The following is an 11,307-nucleotide window of genomic DNA, read 5'->3' as shown; positions in this document are numbered from 1 at the left end:
CTTGACCTCTCTAAGTGGCTTTAAACATCTGTTAAGTTCCTGGCAAGAACCACTGCAAACATGTTCCTGTTTTTAGTTTTCTACACCGCCTCATAATCTAGCTGATTTTTCGTTACGTTTCTTTCTCCTTTTAATTATTATTTTGTTTTCAAATGTTAAAAAAAAAAAAAAAACTTAAATTTGTCTGAATCATTTGTGAATGTCTATAGTTGTTGTTGTTATTCACTGTTGTCATCACGCTCTGGTAAAACCCAGATCTCTCTAGTAAATGAGTCCTCGTGGCTCAATGGGACTAACCTGTTTAAATAAAGGTTGAATGAGCAAGAGGGGAGCCTGATAACTGAAAAATCTTCCTCCCATTCTGCTTTTGGAAACTCTAGGAACCACAAGTAAACCTGCAGTCTGAGAACGAAGTGCTCTGTTAGGAAAATATGGAACAATAGGATCTGTAATATAAGATGAGCCAGGTTGTTGAGGGCTTTGTAGGTCAGAAGTAAGATTTTGAATCCTATTCTGAATTTGACAGGGAGTCAATGGAACTAGTATCATAAATAAACTAATTTTGATTATTAATGTGTAGCTTTGAACTACCTTTTTTATTTGTTGTGCACCGGAATTGTGGTAGTAGCTGGCCTGGTTGAGCGCCCAGCTGAGGCTTTGTAGAAAGAAGGTGGAGGGGCTTTAGTTAATCGACTCCAGCAGGTTGATGAGAGCAGCAAGACAAACAGGAGCAGCACAGCAGCAGGAGCTTCTCTTTGACCAACACACATTCAGCTTCACCTCAAGTAACCGGAGCCTCACGACTACAGGTGAGCAGAAATGTTTTCATGTTACATAGTTAGAGGAAATGTAGATTTCTAGATCTTTTTTCTTTTTTGCAGGGATTTGAGTCAACAAATTATCTTTTTCAGGACAATGCATTACCAAGAGAACATGTTTAGCTTTGTTTTGCTCCTCTTCATTACTCGTGCTCTATTTGTCTTATTAATCTGCAAATAAAAAAAAGAAGTTATATCACATTTAGTCAACTTTTGGTCCAAACATTCGAAGTGTCTACAGTTTAATGTGAGATGGTGACAGTTTGGGCTGCTAATATCCATATTCACCAATGAAATGTGCTCTGTATCGGAAACCATAAAGAAATGTACATACTCCATTTAAATATATTAAAACTATAGTTTTTAAGCAACTATTTTATCTGATCTATAAATTGGAAATTGAACCTTACTCCATAAAATACATGTTCTAAATCTCCTATTTGTTTATATATATATATATATATATATGATATATATATATATATGAAGACAAAATAATGTGTATTGTGACTATCTCATCACTCTGCTGCACATATTTTAGTTTGGATTGATTCCAGTATAACAAAACTTGAGAGAACTGCAGTCCCTCCCAGCTGGTCTGGTGTTAAACCAGCTCAATACCTGCTCAGGTTCACATACTTGGAGTGCACAGCACATCTAAAGGCTAATCCAGTTTCAGATTAATAAACTGAATATATATTTTCTCCATTTCATTGTAAACAAATGTGTTGTCAGTGCCTTCTACCTCTCCTTACAGATAAATTACTTATCTCTTGATTAAAGCATAACAGGAACCAGTAAAGTTTTACCAACTGAGATGTGCAGAACGTAAAACCTGGATTAGTTTCAAACATAAATTCTGAAAATATCTGCAGGAATCAGCTGTTCTCGAAGTTACATGGATAGTCGGTGTCTGTAGTGCAGGTGCAGCAGATGGAAGCAGTGTTAGAGGATTACAGTATCTCCTTTTAGGAGTCAGTTAGTTCAGTCTCACATCCGATTACAGAGCTCCGTCCCCCATTAGAGCTCTCAGAGAGGAGGGGAGAGGAGCTCTGAGCAGCTCCTGCGCCCGGCCCTGAGTCACATGTGCTCTGCTGCAGCTCATTCCTGCCCTTCCTGTCTCTGGACTGCACCGAGACTGTGGGAGGCGTTGTGGATGTAGCCCAGAGGGGAGCAGGCCTTAGGTCTCCATTGAGTTTGCCATGTTGATCACATGCTGGTATCTGTTCCTCACAGCCAGGAGCTTCGCCCAACAAAGCAAGTATCGCTGCTGTTTGTGTGTGTGGCTGTGTGTCGTTTCAAGGTGAACTCTGCTGAGAGATCCTGAAGGACGGAGCTCAGTCGGTGGATTATTTTTACAGTTTGCTGCTTTTCTTTCTGCGTAAAATGTTTATTATCACAAACACACATCACATTTTTTTTGTCTTGTCAAAGACCAGCATGATGTCTGACCACACTGAGTCTCGCTCTGTCATTTATTCTTCCTTTTCTACTTCACAGCGTGGAGAATGGCTTCCATCGTGCACAGGTTGATCACCCCACTGGTCAGCGGTCCTCCTGAGCCCCCCAGGAATAAAGTGACTGTTGTGGGTGTGGGTCAGGTTGGCATGGCCTGTGCTTTTAGCATTCTGCTCAGGGTAAGAGCCTTCATGTTCATGCCTGTGCACATAATGACCCGTGCCCGCCGGCTGCCCTCACAGCATGTGGTAATAGCCAGGATCCTCCCAGACTGGCTCCAGATTACTGAACTCTTGGCATCTGATCTGGATCTTATCTCCTTAATGTTCACATCAGAGAGGGAAAAAAGGACAAACAGTCATGCAAACAGCATATTTATAGATTTTCTACTAAACTTATTTACTTAGAATGAAATAGTTATAGCAGAAACTGTAACTTTCAGCACAGTCGTCACAACAACTCTTTCAATAGGGCCCATAGATTATTGAATTATTCTACGGAAGTTGCACTTGTGTGAAAATGTGGTGTTAATGCCGAGTGATGATGGACTTTGCTAAAATTAGCAAAAGAAGATGAAACTTATCGGAAGCTTGAAGAAAAAAAAAAGAACGGAAAGAACTGAAACTTTGGTTATAAGTGGCGAAAAGCTGGCTGGAGTCTTTAGGTAGCAAAGGGCTCCTGAAACGTTAAGTGGCACAAGGCTAGTTTATTAGGTAAAATTAATTAAATGCTTCATACTCGCTCTTATTTTGTAAACTTGTGCTGTGGTGCAGTTGGAGCAGGAGTGCACCGCAAACATGTTTCGCTTTAAAACAAACACACTTCTTTTGTACAGTATTCTGCTTTTGTTGCTTTATAGAAATTCTAACAAATAAAAGAACATGACGAATGTCATTTGTTCCTAACGATGGTGGCGTGTGTTGCAGGAGCTGGCTGATGAACTGGCCCTGGTGGACGTGGTGGAGGACAAGCTGAAAGGAGAGATGATGGACCTGCTGCACGGCAGCCTTTTCCTCAAAACACCTAAAATAGTTGCAGACAAAGGTGACTATCTCGCAGAACTGCCAAAAAGCTTTTGACTATTATAACTTAATGAGTGTCACTATTTACTGTGCACAAGTTAACTCCACATCTTCACAAAGTGCTCTCATGTGTGCACATCTTTTGTGTCCACTTCCGCCCATATCATTTAATCTCTTGGAGTTAATTTATAAATGAACATAAACAGTTTGTATCAATGGGTTGTTCATATTTATTATTTATTCTTTGCACAGTTATTAGACCTGGATGTCTTCTGTCATAAGGAAAGCTCCCTGCAAAATAGATAAAAAAAAAAAAACAGCTCTGGCACTTCAGAATTACAAAAACTAAAATGTTTGGAAACATCCTCAACAACTTTTTCTACTTTCAGAAAACTTGCCATGTTCAATTAATTTTTTTTAAACAAGCTCGACATTGAAGCAACAAGACTGCGACAAGACTTCAACAAACAAACCGAGAACTCTAAACATTTCCAAACATTTTGGAGAACTCTGACAAATGTAGGCTGTAAAATGATAACCCAGTGTGATACTGGCTTAAAGCCATCATTGTCATTAACAGATTATTTATTGATTCATACAAGTTTCTGAAGAAAGATCCAATATTTAGAAGCTAACAAGTATCTTCTATTTATTAATAAAGACCTTAAGTTTACTGTTCAGTCCCTATACAAGCAGTGCAAGAGTTTGGTTCACATTGCCGGTACTAAGTGGAACCCCTTCATGGTGGGAGTTGGACTCCACCAGGCTGCTCGTTGTCACCGATTCTGTTCATAACTTTAAAGAACAGAATTTCTCGGTGCAGCCAGGGTGTGCAGATGATGTGGTCCTGTTGGCGTCATTGTGCCGTGATCTTCAGCTCTCACTGGAGCAGTTCACAGCTGAGTGTGAAGCAGCTGGAATGAGAATCTGCACCTCCAGATCTGAGGCCATGGTCCTCAGTTGGACATGGGTGGATTGCTCTCTTCAGGTCGTGGGTGAGGTTCTGCCTCAATTGGTTCAAGTATCTTGAGATTTTGTTCACGAGTGAGGGAAGAATGGAGCAGGAGATTGACGGACATATTGGTGCAGTATCTGCAGTATTGCAGACTCTGTGCCGGTCCATTGTGGTGAAGAGAGAGCTGAGCTGTAAGGCAAAGCCCTCTGTTTACTGGTCAGTCTACGTTCCTACCCTCATCTATAGTTTTGAGCTCTGGTGACTGAAAGAATGGTAAATGGACTGTACTTATTTAGCGCCTTTCTATCTTACCGAGATACTCAGAGCTCTTTCCAACACAATCTGTGTCCTCATTTACCCATTCATACAGCACTCTACTAGATCTCTACAAAGCTAATTGAACAAATCATTCTAAAGAGACTAATCAGAGCTTTATCACATTCATACACCGATGGGACACACATCTGAGGCAACGAGGGGTTCAGTGTCTTGCCCAGGGACACTTCAGCATGTGACTGCTGGTGGATTTGAACCCCCAATACTTGCATTGGAGGACGACTGCTCTAACCACTCAGCCACAGCTGAAGAATGAGATTGTGGATACAGGTGGTTGAAATGAGTTTCCTCTGCAGGGTAGCTGGACTCTCCCTTAAAGATAGGGTGAGAAGTTCAGTTATCAGGAGAGACTCGGAGTAAAACCACTGCTCCTCCACATTTAATGGAGTCAGTTGAGGTGGTTCATCTGGTAAGGATACTCCCTGGGCACCTCCCTAGGGAGGTGCTTTGGACATGGCTGACTGGGAGGAGACCCTAGGGAAGACCCAGGACACACTGGAGAGACTACATGTCTCAGTTGGCCTGGGAGCACCTTGGTTCTCCCAGACAAGTTGGAAGAGGTGGCTGTGGAAAGAGATGTCTGGACCTCCATGCTCAAGCTGCTGCCCCCAGACCTGACCAGTACAAGCAGAAGATGATGGATGGATGGATGGATGGATGGATGGATGGACCTTAAATTTACCCTGAATGTGTGAACAAATGACATGGCAACATGCTGCCTTCTGTCGTTCTTCTCAGATTACTCGGTCACAGCTAATTCCCGCATCGTTATTGTGACGGCCGGAGTCCGTCAGCAGGAGGGAGAGAGCAGGCTCAACCTGGTCCAGAGAAACGTCAACATATTCAAGCACATCATCCCCCAGATTGTCCGATACAGCCCTGACTGCATCATCATTGTCGTTTCTAACCCAGGTTCTGTTTATCTCTCATTTTCTATGTTGTTATTTATTTTTCTCACGTTATTCATCTTTAATGCTGCTAATATTTCTCCTAACAGTCGACGTTCTGACCTATGTCACCTGGAAACTGAGCGGCCTCCCTAAACACCGTGTCATTGGCAGTGGCACCAACTTGGACTCTGCACGCTTCCGATTTCTCATGGCAGAAAAACTGGGAATCCACTCCAGCAGCTTCAATGGGTGGATCCTGGGAGAACATGGAGACACCAGTGGTGAGGATCTGCACAAAGAAACTACCAGATTAGATACCAACAGATGATAGTAGTGCTGTGACTGTGTGAGCCGTACTGTATTTGTATTAAGGGTGACAATCACATTGTGTGTGTTAGTGCCAGTGTGGAGTGGAACCAACGTGGCTGGAGTCAACCTGCAGACGTTAAACCCAAACATTGGTACCGAGTTCGATGAAGAGAACTGGAAAGAGACTCACAAGATGGTGGTGGACAGGTGGGCTGGAGGTCATTCAAGGAGCTTGTTTTGTTTCTTCAGTTGTTCAGTTCAGTTTATTTACAGTCTATAGCATCAAGTCACAACAGAAGTTGTCTCAGGGCACTGAACAGAAACACTCATATATATCCATCCATCCATCCATCCATCCATCCATCCATTTTCTTTACCCGTTTGTTCCATTTTGGGTCACGGGGGTCGCTGGTGCCCATGTCCAGCAATCACTGTGCGAGGGGCGGGGTACACCCTGGACGGGTCGCAAGTCCATCACAGGGACACATAGAGACAAACGAGACAAACAAACATTCACTCTCTCACTCACACCTATAGAGACAATTTAGAGTTACCAATCAGCCTAACATGCATGTTTTTGGTCTGTGGGAGGAAACTGGAGCACCCGGAGAAAACCCATGCATGCACGGAGAGAACATGCAAACTCCACCCAGAAAGGCCCCTGGACTGGGGTTTGAACCAAGGACCTGCTCGCTGAGAGGCAGCAGCTCTACCAGTTGCGCCACCGTGCTCACTCATATATATAAAAAAGCCAATTCATAAAAGTTATCTTTCTCAGGAAACCAGCAGACTCAATGAATCTTCACTTTGTCACAGTCTCCCATCTTGAGCAAGCACAAAGGAGACAGTGGAAAGGAAAAACTCCCTTTTAACAGAAAGGAACTTCCAGCAGAACCAGGCTCAGGACGAACAAAAATCAAGGAAAAAAAACGTTCAAAGTGTAACTATATGATGTGGCCTATTAGAATACAGTTTCATACTAAACTTTGTCAAATAAATGCTTCAAAACTTTGTGTTTCCCCAAATTTGTCCCATAGCTGATTCTAATGTTTTTAATTACAGTAATTTCCAGACTGTAGAGCACACCTGAATATAAGCTGCGTAAACTAAATAAAATAATATACTATTTTATACATATATAAGCCACGCTTGTGTATAAGCCACAGGTGTTCACGTTGTAACATGAGATATTTACACAGAAATATATATTTTTTTACGTTTACTTAAATCTGTACCAGTAACATGCAAAAATACGTACAGAAAATGTTTTTTTTTTCTGAACAACACCTTTACGCTGGTTTAAAAAAAAAAAAAAAAAAACAGTAGCCTAACAAGAAAAGTCACTGAACACTTTTTTCACCTTTCATTGGTCAGATTTTTTTGTAACCTTTATTTAAACAGGTAGTCTCATTGAGTCACGAGGACCCACCCGCCAAGAGAGACTTGTACTGGGCAGCTGTGTGAGCACCCAGGTGTGATCAAGCTAAATGTTTTTGGCAGCAGGAAGCTTGTTAGCTCGTCAAAAAAAAAATAAAAAAAATCCATAAATTAACCGCAGCATTGTATAAGCTGTGGGGTTCAAAGTGTGTGAAAAAAGTTGCGGCTTATTGATCGGAAATTACAGTAGTTCTTTTTCTGCATCAGTTTTCTTCCATCCTAATCCTTCAAACTGTTGATTGTGTCCTGAAATAATTAAAAACTGAGGAGATATTGTAAATAATATTTTGAAAAATGCTAAAAATGCACTTTTCTTAGACCTGTCTAAAGCTTTTGACACTGTGGATCATAACATATTGTGTCATAAACTCTCAGAAACTGGTTTCTCAGATCATACCATTGGTTGGTTCTCTAACTATCTTTCAGACCGGAGGCAATGTGTTCAACATAATGGTACTTCCTCCAGTTATTTAACAGTCAACAATGGTGTACCACAAGGCTCAGTCTTAGGACCTACCCTCTTTACAATCTACATAAATAATGTAGGTAAAAACATCCCTAATGCATCCATACATTTCTATGTTGACGACACAGTTGTTTATTGTCGAGCTAAAACTGTTGCTAAGGCTTTCCAGCTTTTGAAATCTGCATTCAACATCATCCAGACTGATTTGTTCCACCTCAAACTTGTCCTAAATGCCGACAAAACCCAAGGGATGCTTTTTTCAAATAGGAAGTTGGTCCCAGCAGTTCTTCCTCCGATTTTATCCTCAAATGGTGTCCCCATTGAGTTTGTTGATTCCTATAAATATTTGGGTATCTTGGTCGACTCACATCTCTCTTTTAAGCTCCATGTGGAAAACTTGGTAAAGAAACTGAAAGTTAAACTGGGTTTCTTTTTCAGAAACAGATCCTGTCTAACCCTGAATGCTAGAAAACGCCTTGTATCTGTGACTTTCCTTCCTTCCATTGATTACGGTGACATTATTTACATGAACGCTCCTACAAGCTCCCTGCAGATGTTGGATGCTGCAGATGTTGGATGCTGTCTATCATGGTGCACTAAGATTCATAACTGGCTGTGATTATCGTACCCACCACTGCACCCTGTATTCACTGGTTAACTGGACATCATTAACTTCACGCAGACTCTCTCACTGGTACATTTTCATCTTTAAATCACTTCTTGGTCTGCTGCCTTCATACATCTCCTCCTACATGTCTCTGCGTGAGTGCAGCTACAGCGTGCGCTCTCAAGACATTATTACCTGCAGTGTTCCCTCAGTGAGGACTGAACTAGATAAAAGGGCCTTCTCCTATTCCGCTCCTGTTTCCTGGAATATCTTACAAAAAGATTTGAAGCTCTCGACCTTGACCTCTCTAAGTGTCTTTAAGAATCTGTTGGACACCTGGCAGGGTCCAATGCTGACATGTTCCTGTTTTTAGTTTTCTACATTTGTCTTGGAATCTAGCTGTTTTTTGTTTTGTTACCTTTTCCTTTTAGCCATCCTATTTGTTAAAAAAAAAAAAAAAAAAAAACTGTAGTATGCTTTTTTTATAACTGTTTATTGTTGTCGCTGTTGTCCATTGTTGTCATCTTTCTTTGTTGAAATCAGGTCTCTCTTGTAAATGAGTCCTCGAGGCTCAATGGGATTTACCTGTATAAATAAAGGTTGATTGATAAAATTGTTTTGTAAATATCTTTAGCTAATCTAAGCATGTTCTTTCTCTGTATTTATTAAATCATGGCTAATGTGGGCATTCTCACCACCTAGTGGTACGGCATGAATAGTTCAGACTTCTCCTTAGATATGTACAAAATGATAAATGAAAGAAAAGTTCCCAGTTAGGCATGATCGTTTGATATCTGTGCGTTGTGTTTTTAGTGCCTATGAGGTGATCAAGCTGAAGGGTTACACCAACTGGGCCATCGGTCTGAGCGTGGCCGACTTGACGGAGAGTCTCATGAGGAACATGAACAGAGTTCATCCGGTGTCCACCATGGTGAAGGTAAGATTTGTTCAATCTGCACATCAGGTTTCTCATAAATCAAAACATTACTGAATGAAACCAACATACTTTGAGGAATGAATATCAACCTCCACCTTGTGTGGCAGAGTTTTAAATAAAGAGCTCATCAGTTTGCACTCAAGTGTATGTTGGGGATGACTCTCAGCCACTACCACACCAAATTTATATATGTAAAAGTGACTCCGTTAGAACCACTTGTGTGTTTGCAAAAACTGACCAGCTTGAACTGGGCTGACTCCAAAGGTTAGTCTGGTGTAGAGGTATATCCTGATTACTTTATGAGAGTTCCATGAAATATTTTGCTAACAGACCAACAGGCACACACAAAGATAATTTTATGACTACCTGCCTTTAATGGTGGTGGATGATATTATTTATTTGTTTATTTATTTACTTATTTAACCTTTATTTATCCAGGTAGTCTCACTGAGTCACAAGGACTGTTTGGGGGCAGATGGTGGAGGTTGAGGGCCTTGCTCAAGGGCTCAGAGTGGGGCAAACTAGGGTGGAAGCAGGTCCACCCACATTTTGATGTTGTCGGTCCAGGGAGTCGAACCGGCAACCTTCTGATCACAGGCCCATCTTCTCTAGCCTCTGCACCCCCCCCCCCCACTGTTATAGTTTTATCACAATGTGTATTTTTGTTTAAATTAAATATCTGGTGCTAAGAAAAAAATACATCAGATTATTTTTTAAATATAAATTTCTAAAGCACCTTTCACACTAAAACCATCTCTCCCTCACTTTAATAAGATGAAAGGTAAAGAAAATTACTAAACATAAGTTTGATAAGTTGTTGATCAACAAAGAAACATTAATCCAGAGATGATCCCATTAAGCTTTCTATTCAAAATCTCTCTGTACAAATGAACTTTAGTGAGTGCGTCCATCCCAGACGGTCTGCTTCTCCGTCCACAGGGCATGTACGGGATCAGTGATGAGGTGTACCTGAGTCTCCCCTGCGTGTTGAACGGTGGAGGCGTGGCCAGCGTGGTCAACATGACCCTGACAGATGACGAGGTGTACCAGCTGCAGGCCAGCGCCAACACTCTGTGGGACATCCAGAAGGACCTGAGGGACGTCTAACCCAACCATGAGGGCAATAATAATTATAGCTAGTCATCTGCAGCACTGTCACAAACACCACACAGCTCCACCTTCTGCTCTTCACCCACTGCCTGGGTAGACTCAAAGCAAAGGGAGGTTGTCCCTGTCAGATGAGCCTGTAGGCGACAGTTTCTACACTTGAAGAGGAAGCCAACTGAACGAGACGAGTCAGAGACTCGCTTGTTTTCAGTTGTGTCAGAGCGTGGAGCCGCGTGTTACTTGTTGTTGCTGTGATGTGAATAAAACGTGTTTCCTGGTGTCCAGTTTCAGTCATTCAGATGGGTTCAATAAATAGTAAATGTGCTTTATTTGCAGTACTGCAAATACAGCACTTCAGCTATTACATTTAAAAATTAAAGGACTTAAAGGAATGCATATTACAATTCATCTTTCATGCCAGAGTTTTAGACTAAGATAATAATAATGTCATCACAATGTCAGCACTGTATGTTTCCATACAATGGCGAAATTAGTCTCTGCATTTAACCCATCCACCACCAGGTGGTGCAGTGGGCAGCTATTGAAAGCGCCTGGGGGCATTTTGGGGATGAGGCGTGCTGCCCAGAGACGCCACGTGATGTGCAGTGACTGACTGGGGATCGAACCTGGGACTTTTGGGTCCCAAGCCGGCTGCCCTGCCTCTACACCATCTCGGCCCCAACAATATGAAGATGACAGGTGGGGCCATTTTGGTTCAACCTTGAAAATAGATAACATTTTACATATTCATGTAAGAGTGCCGGACGTCATGATCAGCGTGTGAGCTACAAACACACCAGAGTTGATCTCAGTGATCAGAACACTGACTCAGACAACAATATTTGTGAAGGCTAATGCTGATTAGCTGTGGTAGCCATCTTGAATAGAAAAAAACAAGTTATTCTAATAGAGTATACATACACACACACACACACAAATATATATATATGTATGTATATATATAT

The 11,307-nt window shown here is 41.6% G+C and overlaps 1 protein-coding gene across 2 annotated transcripts; it reads left to right on the top strand.

Annotated features, from left to right (window-relative positions):
* Window positions 1-705: 705 nt before the first annotated feature.
* LOC119415834 (L-lactate dehydrogenase C chain) lies at window positions 706-10,622 on the top strand. 2 transcript variants are annotated; one of them, XM_037683007.1, is made up of 8 exons: window positions 706-809; window positions 2,319-2,455; window positions 3,203-3,320; window positions 5,328-5,501; window positions 5,587-5,760; window positions 5,878-5,995; window positions 9,112-9,235; window positions 10,175-10,622. In XM_037683007.1, the coding sequence occupies exons 1-8, from the start codon at window positions 707-709 to the stop codon at window positions 10,340-10,342; spliced, it is 1,116 nt and encodes a 371-aa protein (XP_037538935.1). In that variant the 5' UTR covers window position 706; the 3' UTR covers window positions 10,343-10,622. The 2 variants fall into 2 exon arrangements, with proteins under 2 accessions (XP_037538935.1, XP_037538936.1); XM_037683008.1 differs by lacking the exon at window positions 706-809 and adding an exon at window positions 1,993-2,075.
* Window positions 10,623-11,307: the final 685 nt, after the last annotated feature.

This window comes from Nematolebias whitei, chromosome 10 (assembly GCF_014905685.2).
Source record: "Nematolebias whitei isolate Nwh7 chromosome 10, NemWhi1, whole genome shotgun sequence".
NCBI classification, from domain to species: domain Eukaryota; kingdom Metazoa; phylum Chordata; class Actinopteri; order Cyprinodontiformes; family Rivulidae; genus Nematolebias; species Nematolebias whitei.
The sequence above is the reverse complement of the archived record's forward strand: the minus strand, read 5'-3'. Positions and strand labels throughout refer to the sequence as shown.